This window comes from Macrotis lagotis, chromosome 5 (assembly GCF_037893015.1).
Source record: "Macrotis lagotis isolate mMagLag1 chromosome 5, bilby.v1.9.chrom.fasta, whole genome shotgun sequence".
In the NCBI taxonomy this organism is placed as follows: Eukaryota; Metazoa; Chordata; class Mammalia; order Peramelemorphia; family Peramelidae; genus Macrotis; species Macrotis lagotis.
Genome location: NC_133662.1, coordinates 241,964,618 through 241,982,363, shown reverse-complemented (window position 1 = coordinate 241,982,363; position 17,746 = coordinate 241,964,618). Strand labels below are relative to the sequence as shown.

The following is a 17,746-nucleotide window of genomic DNA, read 5'->3' as shown; positions in this document are numbered from 1 at the left end:
CTATGGAGTTTTATTGAGGATACACACACCCTGGGAACTCTCCTCCTACGGGAGGATGAGGTATCTGTTTCTAGGGACAAGACAAGAGTTCCCTGTGGCAAAGACTTGCATTTCTGAGATAAGACCCAAGCCCCACCCTTCTGCATAGGATATCAAAAGATCCCAGATTTAGACCTAAGAAGCTGTCAAGCCCCAAAGTCATACAGAGAGTATGCAGGAAGATAGGATTTGAATCTAGAACCTGTCTAAAGTCAGGGCTCTTTCCCTGTCCTAAATTGCCTTTTCCTAGAAGACGCTGCATTGCCAACTGGATGAAGTAGCCAACTTTTGAATCAATCAATTATCATTTGTTATGTCCTACTATATGTTAGGCCTGTGTTAAGCACTGGAATCAGCCTTTCAGAACTGAAAAGAACCTTAGAGATCACTTAGTCTAACCATACACACTCCATCTGACAGAGGAAGAAACTGAGGCCAGGGACTTATCCAAGGCCAGAGTTGGTTAGGTGGCACAGTAATTAAAGTGTTGGGTCTAGGGTTAGGAAAATCCATCTTCCAGAGTTCAATCACTAGCTTTGTGACTCTGGGTAAGTCACTTTATTTGCCTCCATTTCCTCATCTGTAAAATGAGCCAGGGAAGGAAATGGCAACTCTTTGACAAGAAAACCCCAAAGAGGGTTTCAAGTGGAGATCTGAATCTAGAATGTGGGCTCATTTTACTCCAACCCTTGGGGAAATGTGGGTCTAGGGAGAGAGGAGGGGCCTTGGGAATACAGGCTCCAGGAATGGTACATACTTTGTCACGACACTGATCTTCACCCCAAACACCCCGGTCTGCTTTTTAGACGGGGTCCTCTTCAGGCTCATGTCGCGGCTGGTGAATTTCATGGAGAACTCGACTTTGATCTGAATCAAGAAAAAGGCCGAGTTGGGGCAAAGGGTAGTCAACGCTCTGGAAATATCTCCAAGACACAAAGTGGTGTTGGAGAGTCCCCAAAAGGGGTCTGGACACAAGAGGAGCATATGTGGGAGGGCAGGTGAATGGGCCACTTCTATCCTCCAAGGGCAAGACAGCTTCTGAAATGCCCCTAGGGTAGGGAGCAGCAGAAAAGAAAAACAGAACCTTCCTTGAAGCTGGGAGTGACAAAAGGAGGCCCACCATGCCAAGCTGAGATGTGGCCTTACCCCATTCATCTCGATCACATCCATGTGCCAGTTCTTCGTCTGTACAGTCTGTGGGTCCAGCTGCAAAAACAGAGGAAATGGGGAATGTTACATGTGGCACAGCCTTCACCAGAGGCAGAGGCAGATGTCTGCCTGCATGCTGTTTGGATTTTGGGGGTGCTGGCAGGCCTTGCCTCCCAAATCGACTGCAAACTTTTTGTGAATCCCGAATACCACTAGCACAGTAAGTAGCACAGAATAGAAGAAACATCTGTTTTATCTAGAAATAAATGGATGAGACTCAGGAGCCCAGGATGGACAATGGGGATTATGAGGAAAGACAGGAAGAACTGATTCACCAACAAGCCAAGAATTGGGTGGGTGCCGAGGATCCCCAAGAAGCAGCCTAGTCTGCCCTCAGAGAGTTTACCTTCTATTGGAGGAACCATAGGTATACATAAGCTAAACACTTACTGAAGGTGAGGGACTATGCCAAGCCCTGAAGCTAACAAGAAAGGCAAAAACCTGATTCTTGCTCTTTGAAGGTTCTCACTCTAACATGAAGATAACAGACACCAACTATGGTCAGATGAGGGAATCCCAAAGAAATGCAAAATAATCTGGGGGATAGGAGAGGCACTAGCTATCTGGGGGACTCAAGAAAGGCCTCACGCAGGAAGCAGAACCCGAGCTGAACACTGAAGGAAACTAGAGGTTCTAAGAAATGTTCCAAAGGGATGGTGTTTCATGTCTGAGTCCCTGGTATCTCTGAGCAAAGGTGTGGAAATGGGAGATGGAATATTGCAGCAGATCACCCTAAAGAGATCTTAAGTAAACCAGGCTCAGAAAAGGAAATACACCCAGGGGGTAATGGACCTACCAAAGAGGTAAAAAATCTGGTGTTGACAAATTTACAGAGGAATTAAATCAAACTTTTAGAATGTTTTCTTTCTTAACAAATCTACACAATTTTTCCCTCGATATTTAAGAAAAAAGCACTATCAGATTCCCTCTTACATCACAAATGGAATCCTAATACTGAAACCAGGGAAGGATAAAATAAAAAAGGAGAAGTACAGCCCGATATCATTAATGGATATATATTCAATATTTTCAAATGAAATCCCATCAAACGGACAATTCAAGAAATGATTCATTCTGACTGAAGTGGATTTCTACAGGGAGGCGAGGTTCATTCAACAACAAAAAAACAATGAACATAATACTTTTTTGAAAGACAAGCATCCAGAACTACAGGTTCATCTCAATATTTAGATAAAGAAAAGGCCTTTGATTAAGAACAGAACTCATTTATGCTAAAAAAAACCCCAAAAACCCAAACTTACAAACAATCATATAAAAGTAATCTTTTTGTTAACATCATTAAAAATAACTATTTAAAAACCAAAAAGCAATTATTATATATAATGAAGAGACCCTAGAAACTTTCCCAGTAAATAAAGGAATACTAACCCCTTTTATAGCTGAAGAAACAGGTTTGGCGGTAAAGAGGATAGTCCAAAGCTATAGTGACACAAGTCACCCAGCACCCTAAGGAGCAGGAGAACTCAAAGGACCTTGGAAGAAGGCCACCTCCAGCACAAAATGTCTGCTGATAGCCGAGACAGAAAAGAAAAACAGGGAATCCCAAAAAAGACACTCACCCCAAGTTTCCTGGGGAGGGGAGAGGAGGTCCTTGAATGTTAGAAAAGAGCAGCTCCTAATCTCCCCAATATTCAGTTCATTAAATAGGACCATACACCTGATGCTGGAAGAAGTGATGGAATATCCAAATTCTTATTTTACAAATGAGAAACAGAGGCCCAGGGAGGTGAAGTGACTTGTCCAGGGTCAAACACAGTAGATTCTCACTCCCAATTCAGCATTCTTTTCATCAGGCTATGCTCTTCTGAGAAGCAGGGCCACCGTGAACACTGTACTGATCCGAATTCGAGTCCTTTGATATCTACTGGTTATGGGACCTTGAGCAAGTCGTACCCTAGTCTCCAGATGACTCCTTATAACTAGAAGTTGATGAAAAGGTGCCAACCTGAATTGTTAGGGGAAAGTCCAGTTCCTACCCCTTAATCTTATGAATCAATGAATGCCCCCCCCAACACCCCAACTGTTCCAGCTTAGGAGCTCTCTTCTTCAACCACCCACTCTGACCACAGTCTAGATAATATTCAAAACTCAGTCACATCCTGTCTCACGGGTGCTTGCTAAGGCAGGGAGGCTGTCTTTTTTTGTGATCCCCCCACTCCCTGGTGCCTACACAGTGCCTATCTAACACAGTTCCCCCATTCCTTCACTGCAGCTGTGCCCCAACTCTGCAGAAGGGCACGAGGCCCCTCTCTGCCCCCCTCCAATGCCAGCTCTGTCTCTAGGGAGCAGAGTAACTTCCATAAATGAAGGCTATTTCAGGATGTCATTTTAATACAGAGGCATGGAGAGGGATGGGGCACATTTTCCAGTGAAATTATGTCTGTTGAATTGCTGTGGCTATTTATAACCCCTGGGAAATGTGCACTCTGCTATTTCCTGATTAGATTAGTGGTCTGGGGGGGGGTGGAGGGCTCTGGGAGGGGGCTGGAGGCTTGGCAGGGGCCAAATTTGGAATCTAGGGAGGGGGGTACCTGAAGCATCCTAGTGTGGGGACTTTTGTGACACCATCTGCCGAACACAACCAAGAATGGAAGAAAATATAAGACAGTCAGAATCAGAAAATGCAGAATGATTATCATGAGAACGGACTCAGGCTAGGTTGGACTACCTCATCCAACCCATTCAGGATTTGTCACACACTCAACAAGTGTCTGCTTGAAGACCTCCTGCAAGACAGAGCCAGGCCCCTTCCTCTCCCTCTCCTTACCAGAGCAGCCCACTCTCTGTGGAAGCTTTTTCTAACATCAAACCTAGATTTAATTCATCCAGAACCATTTACAGGCACCTAAAGCATGCCAAATGCAGGGGTTATAAAGACAAAAATCAAACCTGCCCCCCCCCTTCCCAGTCTGCATTATATAAACCCACACAGACAAGGAGTGGTCAAGAAGATATGTATGGCTCCAGGGTCAAATGTTGCCAAGCTGACCCCCCCCACAAGGGAACCCTTCAAATATCCGCCTGGTCTGGCTCCTTGCCCCCCATTTCCTTTGACTGACCTTCATGATGTGGCCTCAAAACCATTCTTTGATTTTGAAAGCCTTAAGAGCTGACCTTGGCAGTGGCCAGCCATGATCACACAAGGCCCATGACAAAGCAAGACTTCCATCAGAGGGAGGCGGAGAAGGGGGGGTGCATGTGTCCCCTCTGCAGAATGAGACATTTTAGGAGGGCCATGGTCAATGAGAGAACTCCTTTGGCTTGAATATTCAAATTAGTAAGGTTGGTTTGTTCTTTGTTTTCAATGGAAGGGAGGTAGGGAAAGAAAATTACTTTGTGGTTGAAAAAAGGAAAGTTGATTAATGGGGGAACAGAGGAAGACAGCACAGCACAATAGAAAGCAGGCTGCATTAATAAGCAGAAGCGTAGGTCTTGTCTCTGCCACTTTATTCTGTGACCTTAGGCAAGTCACTTTGTCCCTCTTGGCCTCAGTTTACCTCTGTAAAATCAGGTGACTGGACTTGTTTTCAAAGAGCCCAAGAGTTCTAAATACACCCAACCAATTACAAAGAAATGAGACCACCCTGCACCACTCTGGCCTCAGCTTCCACATCTGGAAAATGAAGAGATTAGACTAGAAAGCTATCAGAAAGCTATCAAAACTCCTTCCAGCTTTGGGACTGACTTGCTTTGCTTAGCCTGAGGTCAGCCTGTGGTCCTGTGAGACCTCTGTACAGCCTCTGGGAGGCCCATGGAGGACAGGGCATCCAGCCCAGCTCTGTGATCCTGCAGATAAGGAAACTGAGACCCTGAATGTTCAAGGAAGAAACCTGTGGAGCTCATGCTACAGATGAGGAAACTGAGGCCCAGGGAAATGAAGTGGATCCAGCTTACCAGCTCTGACAAGTGACAAAGGAGCAGCTTACTAGTTGGGGCAAATGACAAAATCGGAATTGGAATCCAGGCCCTGGGGCATCAAGATCAGAGTTTTTTCCATCAGACCATGTTTTCTTCACTTCCATTACGGTTGTAATTGTGCATGTCATTCAGGGAGCCTGTTTTTAAAAAGAGGCCTTCATTGCATTCCAGGAGCCTGGAAACAGAACCATTTGGAATGGGTCAGCTTGACCAAAGGCTGACAGGTGACCCTGAGCCAAAACCAGAAAGAGAATGTCCAGAAAACATTCTCCTAAGGACCTGGCTCCTTGGAAGAAAAGTATTCAGCAACAGTATTTATAAAACTCCTGAAGTCGGAGAGGTACCCAAATAAATGAAGGCTGCCTGGGAGCTTACACTCCAGGGAGCTTACACTCTAAAAGTCGAGACAGGATGGTCCCGTGGGGTGGGGGTGCAGGAAGAAAGCTGGCTCAACCACATGCACAACGTGGCCTTGAGATGCTAGTTCTGTGATCCTGGGAAGTCATTCCATCTGCCTGGACCTTGGCAGATGAGCCAGAAGTCCTTCCACCTCCAATAGCTTTATCGATTAGCTTTTATTAAGCTGTGGGCCAGGTACAGGGGGCTGTGATACTCTGATGCTTCCCAGGGCACAACCTAGAGCAGGGTCAAGGCTCACAGAGGCCTCTTTAGTCTTGGGCATATTTCACACATAGCTCAGGGCTTGGAGGCCTCGGGGAGAGGATCTCCCCCCAGCCACACACATACACACACCACCACCGACACGAGCTGCTTTGGGAGAAATGGAGGGGAAGAATACTGGGGTTTGGAGTCAGAATTCTGCCATCCAGAGCCATGTCATAGACATCCTAGGCCTCAATTTCCTCTTCTGTAAAGTGAGGAGGATAGATCCAAATCAAAGACCCTTTGAGTGAGTAGGCTACCTGCCCCCTACCCCCTACCCTCCAAGCCCTTCTTACCCTCACATGGACAAATATGGATAGATGGGGCTGGGGAGGAGGCCTCTTAGGGGACTGGCTTTGGAAGAAGGAAGGAATAAATGGTTCCACCCAATAGCTCAAGGTCCATCCAAGCTTTGGATGCCTTTGCTCAGCTTCAATCATCAGTTAGTTGGTCTATTAGGGGAGTAGTGCACAAAGCCCTTCTTATATCACAGGGGATCATCAAAGCAAATCAGAACCAGAAGGGACATTCAGAGACCTTCACGAGGGAGGAAACTGAGACTGGGGGAGGAGACTTGTCCAAGGTCATAATTAATAAAAGAGCAAAAGCTACTTATTGTAGGAGACCTACTTCCCAGTCCCTATGTTATCCCAGGGAAGTCTGAGCCCTGGGGTCCAGGCACCTTAGTTCTGTGGTTCTGGAAGAGTTCCCTACTTAGGAGTTGAATCTGGGTAAGGGGAGGGGAAGCCTAATGGGAAAAATGTTACTAGGTATAAGACATGTGGAACTTATATCTTAAGGAGCAACACAGGACTAAAACATAGATTTGAGAAGCACTTAAGATAAAATAATTATGATTACTGATTGAAAATTATAATGGGGGGGAGTTAGGTAGTGAAATGGATAGAGTACAGGACCCAAAGTCAGAAGACTCAAGTTTCTGGGTTCAAATCTGACCTCAGACACTTATAGCTGTGTGACCCTGGGCAAGTCACTTCACCCTGTTTGCTTTAGTGTCCTCTTCTGTAAAATGAGCAGAAGGAAATGGCAAACCACTCCAGTTTCTTTTGCAAAGAAAACCTCAAATGAGATCATGAGGACTTGAACACACCTGAAATGACTGAACAACAAATGCCCCAAATTGTGAGGGCTTGAGGTGTCATGGGATTGCAGCTGTGGGGCTAAAGGGCATCACAGGGGTCATTAGTACAGGTAATTTTCCAAAGTAGGAAACTGAGGCTCAGCAGATAAAGAACCATCCTGGAAACTCCCAGGTGGGAAGCAGATGATCTGAATTTGAACTCAGACCTGTAGGCTACAAATCTATGGTTCTCTTCATCTTCTCTTAATCCACTTCAATGCTATTTTGGATTTATGAGGATGGGGGGGGGCAGGGGGCAGCACACTGCTTCTGAGGGTTTTAAAGGACCCTGACGAATCCCAGGCTACCCTATCACCTACCACATGGTTCGAGGCCTGAGCGAGCTGGTGTCTGGGCTTCCCCTTTTCCTCCAACCCTTGCAAAATGGGAAAAAAGGAAGAAAGAAACATCGACACACACATACCCAACTGAGGTCATGCTAACTGTGCTGTGCCAGGGCCAGTCTATCATTGGGGGAGACCACAGGCACGAGAAGCATGAAGGGGCTGGTGAGAGGGACAGATGAGTGCATCAGGAGCCTGCCTGCCTCCCTCAGGCAGAGATGCCAGAGGGCTCAAGCAACGTGGCTGTCGCCTTGGGGTGGGGGCGGGTGGGAGAGGGAAGTGGTGCTGACAGGCCCACCAGACAGGCATGGGGGAAGGGGATGAGGGATGGCACAAGGGCTTCCCCCACCCCTAGCCCTGACCCCGCTCCAGCCCATCACCCACTATGTCACCTGACCCTGTCTGGGCTTCCTCCATCCTTGCCCCTCCGGAGGGCAAGTTGGCATCAAGGGCTGTCTGCCTATCCTGTCCCTAGGCCTTCCCTTCCTCCCCCTGGAGACACCACACACACACACACACTTCAATGCACACCCAATACTGGATCCCAATGGAATCCTTTCCAAACAACCCTAGCTTCTGGCCCCTCTCCCTCCCCCAACTTTTCTCCTCCCTCCCACTTAAACAGAATTTTGAAGTCCCAGAGTTCCACATATGGAAGGGTTTCAGCTGGCCGCTGAATGCAGCCTTTATTAAATCCAGGTTAGCCCTGATCTGCACCGCCTACCTGCTCTCCACACCACTCTGCATTCCTCTAGCTCCTAGGTTTAACCCTTCTTTCTGCTCAGCATGGAGGCAGCCCATTGCTTCACAGTAAAAACTCACCACTTTCCAAGCCTCCCTATTCCCCCTGCTCAGATAAACTAAGGAGGGGGAGAGGGAGAGGGAGAGGGAGAGAGAGAGGGAGAGAGAGAATGTTTCAGAGCTACTGGGATTATAGAGGTGGAGCTGAGTCTGTATTTGGGGTCTTAGTCCTCCAAAGTCCTCCAAAGCCCTTACATGACCCTTTAAGTCAACTGATCTCTTTTGGGTAAGGTCACTGGTCACTGCTGACTGCCCCAAGCAGCAAGGAGACTCACTTCACCTCCAGATAACTCCAAGGCTCTGCTGCATGGCCAGTCCCATGCCAGCTACTTGCATACCATCTAACTAACCCAAATTCAATGCCAAGAGATAATGGAGTGAAGAGGATAGAGTTCTGGACCTGAAATCTGCCTCGGATCCTAACTACTGTGGGAGCTTGGCTGGGTGACTTGCTCCTCTCTTGCCTCAGTTTCTTTCTCTGTAAAATGATGGGGTTAAACCTCAGGGGTCCCTTCCAGCTCTAAATCTATAATCTATAGTTATGTCAGAGAGTAAGGAGGAAGGTTCATGAGGGGCAGAAAGAAATGGCATCTCAGAAGAAAACGTGCAAAGCATTCATTGTATCCAAAAAGAATATACATGATCACACTGTTCTCAAGAAAGTCCCCAGGGAGCCAGCCTGGCCTGCCCTTCCCTGGCTCAGCTGCCTGTTTTTTGAAGGTTAGGAAACAGCATGGAGGTCAAAGCCAAGGGAAGGGGCCAGCTGGGGTCCTGACACGGAAACTATAAGTTAGGTTTAAAGATGAGGCCAAATTCCTCGGAAAGCAATTAAGGAAAGGCCCGGTGCGCCGCTGGCTACAAGGGACCCTTTCCATCCTTGCACTTTGTTGCTGAGCAGTTTGGAAAGAGAAAAATCCTTCCAACAGTCAGCTCCACCCTGCCCAGCACAGTCAATGCATCCTGAGCCAGCCCCAGCTCCCAACCACTGGTTAGAGGAGGAGTATAGGCACGGCTGCCCGGCCATTCCATGTCAGCTCAATGCATCCTCTGGCTCCCAAGTAAATCAATGCACTCTCATTCTATACAAGGCACAATGAACTGGCTCTAGGGAAACAAAGAGATAAGGGTATCAGCCATACCTTCATGGTCTTATGATCTGGCTGGATAGGCAGCTCCTATACAGAGGGACGTGCCCTGATTCTAGGGTCTCAGGGGCTGGACTCAAATCCAAGCTCCCCTCTTTCCTCTTGGGGGCCACCTAGGAGGCTTAGAAGGCAAGGAAGTAAGAAGCAGGTCAGGTTGTGAAAGGGCTCTTAACGATGGGGAATTTTACATTTGAACCTGGAGATAATAGGGAGCCATTAGAGTTTAACCTTTTGGGAAATTACTTTGAGTGAAGAACAGATTGGTGTGGGGAGAGGCTAGAGGCAGCGAGGCCAGCCAAAAGGTCACTGCAGCAGTTCAGGTGTGTGAGTAGAGAGATAGGACTTTTTAAAGAGATGTTGTAAAGGGAGAAAAAAGATCTGGCAATGAGGGAAATATATGGAGAGAATGAAAATGAGAAGTTGAGGATGTAGGCCAAGGTTGTAGGCCTGGGTGGCTAGAGGATGAAGACAACATCAAAAGATTGGGAGCAGAAAGGGCAACAAAAATGTGCATACCCTCTGACCCAGCAAAACCACTACTGGGTCTATTATATACCCTGAAGAGATGATGAAAAAGGGTAAAAACATTATTTGTACAAAAATATTCATAGCAGCCCTGTTTGTGATGGCAAAGAATTGGAAATCAAGTAAAATGTCCTTCAATTGGGGAATGGCTTAGCAAACTGTGGTATATGTATGTCATGGAACGCTATTGTTTTATTAGAAACCAGGAGGGATGGGAATTCAGGGAAGCCTGGAGGGATTTGCATGAACCGATGCTAAGTGAGATGAGCAGAACCAGAAAGACACTGTACACCCTAACAGCAACATGGGGGTGATGATCAACCCTGATGGACTTGCTCATTCCATTAGTGCAACAATCAGGGACAATTTGGGGCTGTCTGCAATGGAGAATACCATCTGTATCCAGAGAAAGAATTGTGGAGTTTGAACAAAGACCAAGGACTATTACCTTAAATTTAGAAAAAAACAAAACAAAATGATATCTTATTGTCTGATCTTGCTATATCTTATACTTTATGTTTCTTCCTTGGGGATATGATTTCTCTCTCATCACACTCAATTTGGAACAATGTATACCATGGAAACAATATAAAGACTGACAGATTGCCTTCTGTGGGGGGTGGGGGGAGGGAAGCAAGATTAAGGGAAAAATTGTAAAACTCAAAATAAATAAAATCTTTAATAAAAAAAAAGGTTGGGAGCCGGAGGAAGATATTGAATTCCACTTTGGATACCTATGGTTATTCACTTTGAGATATCCTTGGGCAGCTAGATATCCTTGGGCACAGTGGATAGAGCACCAGCCCAGGAGTCAGGAGGACCAGAGTTCTAATCCAGCCTCTGACACCTAATACTTATTTAGCGGTGTGACCTTGGGCAAGTCACTTAATCCCACTGTCTAGCAAAAAGAAAAAAAAAAGTTCAGCTTGAGATATCCAGGAACTCAGCAAACAGCCTATTATGGATGCACAGATCTGAGGATAACTGAACTCATGGGAGCTGAAGAGATGAATCATGGAAGGAGGGAGCAAGAGAAGAGAGCCCAAGTCAGAACCTTAGGGACTCCCATAGTTTGTACCCATATCCCAGATGAAGACCCAGCAAAAGATTTATATGTGAACACTTATTTTCAGGGCAATATGAGACCTCTCTTTCTAGATGAAAATAGTGGCTTGTATTTATCAAGTCCCATAAGATCTGCATAGCAAATTTATATATTTATCCACATGCTGTCTCCCTTATTTGATTGGAAGCTCCTTGAGCAAGTGCTGTCTTTTGCCTCTTTTTGGCAACCTTAGTGTTTAGTCTGAGGCTGACACTTAGGTTCTTAATGAATGTTTATTGAATGAATGAATGATCTCATTTGCTAGCTTTATTTTTCAAAGCAGAGATGCTGTTTCCTCCCTCTGACCAACACCTTAGGGCCCTCACCTCCACAGTATACCACAGCAGCTTCCTTGATGAGAAGATCATCTCTTCCCCAAGCACTTTAGCTAACTTCACCGATCGGTGGTCTGGCTCCCTCTCATCTACCACCTTCAGCAAATTCAGCTCTCAAGCCCCACAACATTCATGAAGGCTCTTGCTGGAATCCCTGCCATACTCCAAAACTACAGGAGAGAAGGAAGTAGTAGAAGGGAAATCCGGTTTGCCTCAGTTTCCTTATCTGTAAAATGAGCTGGAGAAGCATATGGCAAACCACCCCACTTTTTTGTGAAGAAAACCCCAAGTGGGTCACGAATGATCCAGTTGGATGGGACTGAAGTGATTGAACAACATTTTAAATGCGTCCATTTCACAGTCCTCCTCAGTAGACTCCTGGAGGGCAGGCAGGGACCAGGTCGTTTGCAAGTTTTGCTGCATTAGTAGCCTGGCCCGGCAGCTTACACTCAGTTGGTGTTTAAGAAATTTTTGTGAAACTGAGATCAACTGTGTGATTAGCAAAGGCATACAGCTTTTTCCACTTTTGGCTCTGTCTTTTTGATCCCACTGGGAGTAGCGAGCAAAGAAGAGGAACCTTGCAGAGGGTGGCCTGGGACAATGACCAACCTAGTTTGACTCTGAGATCAACTTATAGGTACTGAAGCCACAAACCGATTGGGAAATTCCTATTTAACACCATAAAGGCTTAAGGAAAACCATTTTGAAAGAAATGCAATAGTTGGCCAAAGGAAACTAGAGCTCCTTTTCTGGAAGATTTCAAAGAAGAAAATCTCTGCTGCCACGGGACAGAAGGGAAGTGATACTACCCAAGAGAAGGAAGATGCATGGACCTCCTCTGGGACCCTTTGCATGTCAACTGTTGAAAAGAAGCAAAAGGAATTCTTAAAAGCCACAAGATGACAGATTTAGGAGCTGAAAGGGACTTTTGAGGTGCTGAAGAATCCCCCCAACTCATTTCATAGGTGAAAAATCTGAGGGAAAATAAGACCTTTGATTGACATTCAGGCCTCTTTCCAAAGGGATAGGGTTAGAATTGGAGGAGCCCTTCCGGATCATCAAGCATCATCCTATCAGAATCATGAATTGCTTTGAAACATCCCTGACAAGTGACAGTGGAGCCCTCACTCACCAGTGACAGAGAATTTTTCTCCAGAGGTCATTTCTACTTTTGGACAGCTCCAGTCATCAAAAGGTATTCCTCCTATTGAGCCAAAATCAGCCTTGTGCTATTTCCCCCAAGTGGTCCTAGATGGGACTTCTGAAGCCAAGTAGAGTCACTGCTAGTCCTTTCCCGTATGGCAGGCCCTTAAACGCTAGGAGGATTTAGCTCGATCCTTGCTGCTGACTAGCTGTGTGAGGGGAAGGGCTTCCACAAAGGTTCAGAATCTCAGTTTCCTCATCTGTAAAATGGAACGACAATAGCACCCATCTCCCAGGGTGGATGTGAGAATCCAATGAACTACACAGTGTCTGGTACACATTAGCTATTAGCTACGATTACTGTTATTGTTGTCTTTGTTATCTTATGATTACCTCCTGGGGTGATGATGAGGATCGAGTAAGAGAATTGTAAAGTGCTTTGTGCAGTGATTGGAAGACAGCAGGGTTGTTTAAATGTTAGCTATTATTACACATGCAGGGGAAAAAGGGGAGGATGTTTAGGGGGCATGGAAATACGTTGATAAGGCAGGGGCAGTGTTACCTTGGAAAGTATGCTGGATTTGGTGTCCAAAGAGAGGGTTTTGAACCCCAGCTCCACCATTTACTATCTGTGTGACCTCAGATAAACAACTTAACCTCTCCGGACTTCACTGTTCTCAGATATAAAACACAGGGAGGTCAGAAGACTAGATGACCACAACAGCTTCCTTGTAGGTCTAAATCTAGGATCCCCTGCATAGGATATTTCTTCTACAAAGAATAAGTCCCATGGGATTTCTGTGGAGAGTGCTTTGCGAACCTTAAAGTCCTATGGAGATCTGGACTATCATTCAGTTTGTCTAGCTGTGCATGGATCTGGGACAGGCATTGTTATATGGACAAGACCTGGATCCAGAACTGAATAAGAGCAAGAGAGTGAGGTAAGGTAGGCTCAATACAAGTGGAGGGAGGACTCCATCAAGAGAGGACGAATCCATCAAAATAGAATTATTTTAGCACTGGATCAAAACTATGATTTCATCAGTGTAGAGAACTCTCAGGTGAGAAAACTCCATCCATGCAGCTCAGGACCTGCCTTGCCAACTTAAGACTAAGAGTTGATTGTGGGCACCAAGAAGTTAAGTGACTCGCCCAGGGTCATCACAGCAATTGTGCTATTTGTCATTTGGAAAAGGGCCTGAATTTATTGGCCCCAGAGAGCTAGTGAGTAAAAACAAACATAATGTAGACTTTGACTCACTTCTGATGAGAGTTATCTAAAAGTGGAAATGAGTTGTTTGAGTAGGTAAGAGGTACCTTATATAAGGTGGTACCATAGTGAATTGCACACTGGGCCTTAAGTCAGTTCAAACCTCAGACTTTGCTATCTGTATGACCCTGAGTAAGTCACTTCATCTCTGTTTTTCTTAGTTTTCCTAGCTGTAAAATAGTGATAATAATGGCATCTACTTCCCAAAGTTGTCATAATAGAGCAAATGGGATAATAATTGTAAAGTGATTAACACCATATCTGGTCCATAGTAGATGCTATATGAATGCTAATTATTTTATCTTTGGTTCCTATTACACTTGACAAGTAATCTGCTAGGTTCCAAAAATATTATTATTCTATTAACACGTTCCTGAAGTTCATAGTAAAATTATGAAATATCCAAGAAAGTCAGAGACATATCTATGGGGTCATAGGTTTATAATTTGCAAGGATTATGCCATTGAGTATGAGATCGATTTTTCTGAGAGCCAATTGGGATTAAGTGACTTGCCCACGATCTCACAGCTAACAGAATTCAAGTCTTCCTGACTTCAGGGTTGATGTCCTATCCACTATACCCCCTAGTTGTCTTCCTGAGACAGATTTTAAAAACCTGTCTTGCCATCCTGTGTATTGATATGGTCTATTTATATGCAAACATATGCATACACACATACATATATTTTTCCTTTGTTATGAGGAAAGGAGATAGGTACAGACATAAAATATATATATATTTGGATCCATACACATATACATCTATAGGGAAGGGAGAGAGAGAAAAAAGGTTTAGGCAAACTCATCAATAGTCCTGACAATACATGCAGTCCCTCTACCACTGCAAAGAAAGGAAGAAAGTACATTCAATCTGAGGGAGTTTTCAAGCAGAATGTCAGAGAGCTCCATAGTGATATTGGTTATGCCAGAGAATTCCCTCAATGACTCTCCATAAGCTGAATCACCTCCAGGGAGGACCAACAGCTGTTCCTCAAAATTGCTGCTCTAGGAGAGCACATCAGATTGAGCTCAGCCTAGAACACTTGAGAAATTCCCAAGAAAGGGCATTTGTTCACTTTCTCTAAGCCCTGAGGGTGAGAGGATGAGTCCTTCTGGTCACTGGGAATTCCCAGACTCCTATGGTCATCTGGCAGACGGAAGAGATGAGGCTATCATGAGCAACCTCCAACTCAGCCTCCACAGAATCCAGGCAATTTCCCAACTGTGTCTCTATCTATGTTTCCCTCTCCCCTTCCCCCACTTTATTCCAATTCTACACAAATGGCATCTTTGGGAGGGAGCCAGAGGCCAGAAGCTCTCCAGCCTGGCCTGACTTGGGGCTGCAAGCATCTTTCTCGCTATCTCTGTGATGGCCCTGTGCTAAGTGCTTCCAACACCTATCCCTTTTTTTTTTTTAGGTTTTTTCAAGGCAAATGGGGTTAAGTGGCTTGCCCAAGACCACACAGCTAGGTAATTATTAAGTGTCTGAGACCAGATTTGAACCCAGATACTCCTGACTCCAAGGCCCGTGCTTTATCCACTTCACCACCTAGCCGCCCCTCCAACACCTATCTCCTGATCTTCATAACAACCCTTTGTGGTAGGTGCTGTTCTAATTCCCATTTTACAGTTGAGGAAATTGAGGCAGGCAACAGTTCAGTGACTTCCCCAGGGTCACATTAACTAATCTCTGACAGTATTTGAACAAGGCTCTACCCACATCCATCGCACTACCAGCTGCACTGTGCAAGGAACAGGAAATACAAAGACAAATAACCCCTGCCTGCCCTCAAAGAGTTTACATTTATTTGGAGGTACCAAGGAAGGGGGTAGATACCAGGCATGGGTATAGTGGAAATGGTTATTTGTCTCTTCTCATTTAACTGTCAGGGATAAATTATCATCTATGAGCAAGTTCAAAGGCAAAAAGAAAACACACCAAAAAACAGGAAATGAAAATGGAAAAAAAAAGTCAAAGTTACATGCTCGTCTGTATTGTTTCCCCTGATATATGCCTGAGAAAGAAACCTATGTCCGAGGTCACTGCTGGGCCCCGGGCAGGGAGAGCCTGGTCTCTGACTCTCAGGGGGAGCAAGATCAGAGGATCACATACCATGGGCTAGAAGGGATCTCAGAGGTCATGGAGTTCACCCATTCTCATTTTGTAGAGGAGAAACCTGAGGTTCTAGAAGGTGAAGGGGCATGCTCAATGTTACACTCATTAGAAGGCAGAATTTTTCTTTTTTGCAAGGCAGTGAGATGAAGTGACTTGTCCAGGGTCACACAGATGGGTAATTATTAAGTGTCTGAGGTCAAATTTGACCTCAGATCCTCCTGACTCAGACTATCGAGTCCGAATTCTTTTTACTGAGCTGCCCTGCCTTCCCATGAGACTCTGCATGAAGAGCTGAAGCTGAATTCCTTAATCCATTCTCTGGTCAGAGCTCTACAGCTAAACATAGGGTATTTTAAACATTTGGATTCAATATTGTGATGTACTGAGACTTCAACCCCAGCAAGTGGTCTCCTGATGACTCATTCATGGCTTCCTGAAGTCTTTAAAAGGGAATAGGAAAAAGCTGGGTCTTTCTGGCAAATCAGATGCCACTGAATCCTTGGGGCAAAGATCATGCAGTGACAGGCCAGCTTTGGGAACTATCAAGAGTTAACCACGGAGCAAGCTCCCCTGGAGAAAGCTCCTGCTTAATCCCTCCCCAGGGAGGGGCTAGTCCCTTAAGCCCAGGCTGCTCTAGGAAAAATAGGTTAATGCAGCAGTGGTGACAGTGAGCTGGGAAAAGAAAGGTGGGCCCGCAGCAGGCCTGGCTAGAAAGTCTGCTTGCAAGTAGGAAGGCAGAAACAGGCTAGCAAACCCCACTTGGTTACCACACAAACTTGCATCTCAGATACTGACCCACTTTGTCACACAGAGAATGCCAGGGGACTGAGTCAGCCTCTGAATCATGTATGCCAACCACTGCTGTTCCTGGGAGAGCCACCCTGTGATCGACTAGATGAAGTGACCCAGGCATGCTGTCTTGGGGAGCCAGTCTTACCAGCCTGAAGACGTGCTCACCTCAGGGGCATTTCTACAGAAAAAGGCAGGGTGGAACCAGGAAAGGAAAGCACAGGGTATGGAGGGAGGACCTGGCTCCAATCTGGCCCGTGCCATGGATGATCTACGTTGCCTTGGGCAGGTCACTAACACAGAGACTGGCTCTACAGTCAAAGATAGATGAAAATGACACTAGCTGGGGGATCCTTGGCGAGGACTCAAACTTTGGGGGGGTTTTAATTTCTTCATGTGTCAAATGGGAGGGTTGGACAAAATGGCTTCTGCAGTCTCTTCTTAGTCTAGAGTGACAATCTTCTGAACCTCAGTTTCCTCCTCTGTGACCCGAAGGGGTTGGCCTCAGAGATCTTTAAGTTACCTTGAGTTTTAAGTCTCTATTGTGTGAATGGTAAAAGAATTCCTTTTAGGGCCTTCTTAGGATCCTAGACTTAAAAGGAAAGGGAATGCAGAGGCCATTTGTTCAGCTTTCTCATTTCACAGATAAGGAAACTGAGGACCAGAAGATGAAATGACTTGCCCAAGGCCAACCAAGCAGTGGAGGGATTTGAGCCTAGGTCCTTAACTTCAAAAACTCCAGGTCAGAGATTTTAAGCTAGAAAAAAATCTCTGAATCCGTCTCATCTCCAGTTTCTCATTTTATATGAAGGTTAAGGGATTTGAAGTCCTAAATTGAAGTCCCTAAATGACAGAGGCAAGATTTGAACCCAAATCTCCTGGGCTCTCTCCTCCACTGTACCACACTGCCTTCTTTTGGTGACAATCCAAGCCAAAGGGAAAAAGTCAAGGAGAGTTGAGCTGGGGAGTGAATGGAAAATTTGAGGCTTAAAGGCAAAAAGGCCCCTGCAGTATTGGCAAGGCTCACAGTTCACATTAGGACACCTCATTCAGGTGTAAGGTAAGCCTAAAGAGTTCCTATTTTGGTAGCCTCTGTTCAGTAAACCTATAAAGTTGAGTCATCATCCAACTTGATACCTAGGAGAGAGTGGTGAGGAGGTGGCACTGGGCCAGGCTTGAGAG

The 17,746-nt window shown here is 45.6% G+C and overlaps 1 protein-coding gene across 5 annotated transcripts in view; it reads right to left on the bottom strand.

Moving 5' to 3' along the window:
* Nucleotides 1-17,746, bottom strand: part of ABR (ABR activator of RhoGEF and GTPase) — a 291,714-nt gene that overhangs the window by 12,599 nt on the left and 261,369 nt on the right. For all 5 annotated transcript variants that reach the window (XM_074189144.1, XM_074189147.1, XM_074189145.1 and 2 more), the window contains 2 exons: nucleotides 1,186-1,245; nucleotides 797-906 (listed from right to left, as the gene is read on the bottom strand). In XM_074189144.1, coding sequence (XP_074045245.1) covers nucleotides 797-906; nucleotides 1,186-1,245 — 170 coding nt within the window. The remainder of the gene's footprint in view (nucleotides 1-796; nucleotides 907-1,185; nucleotides 1,246-17,746) is intronic.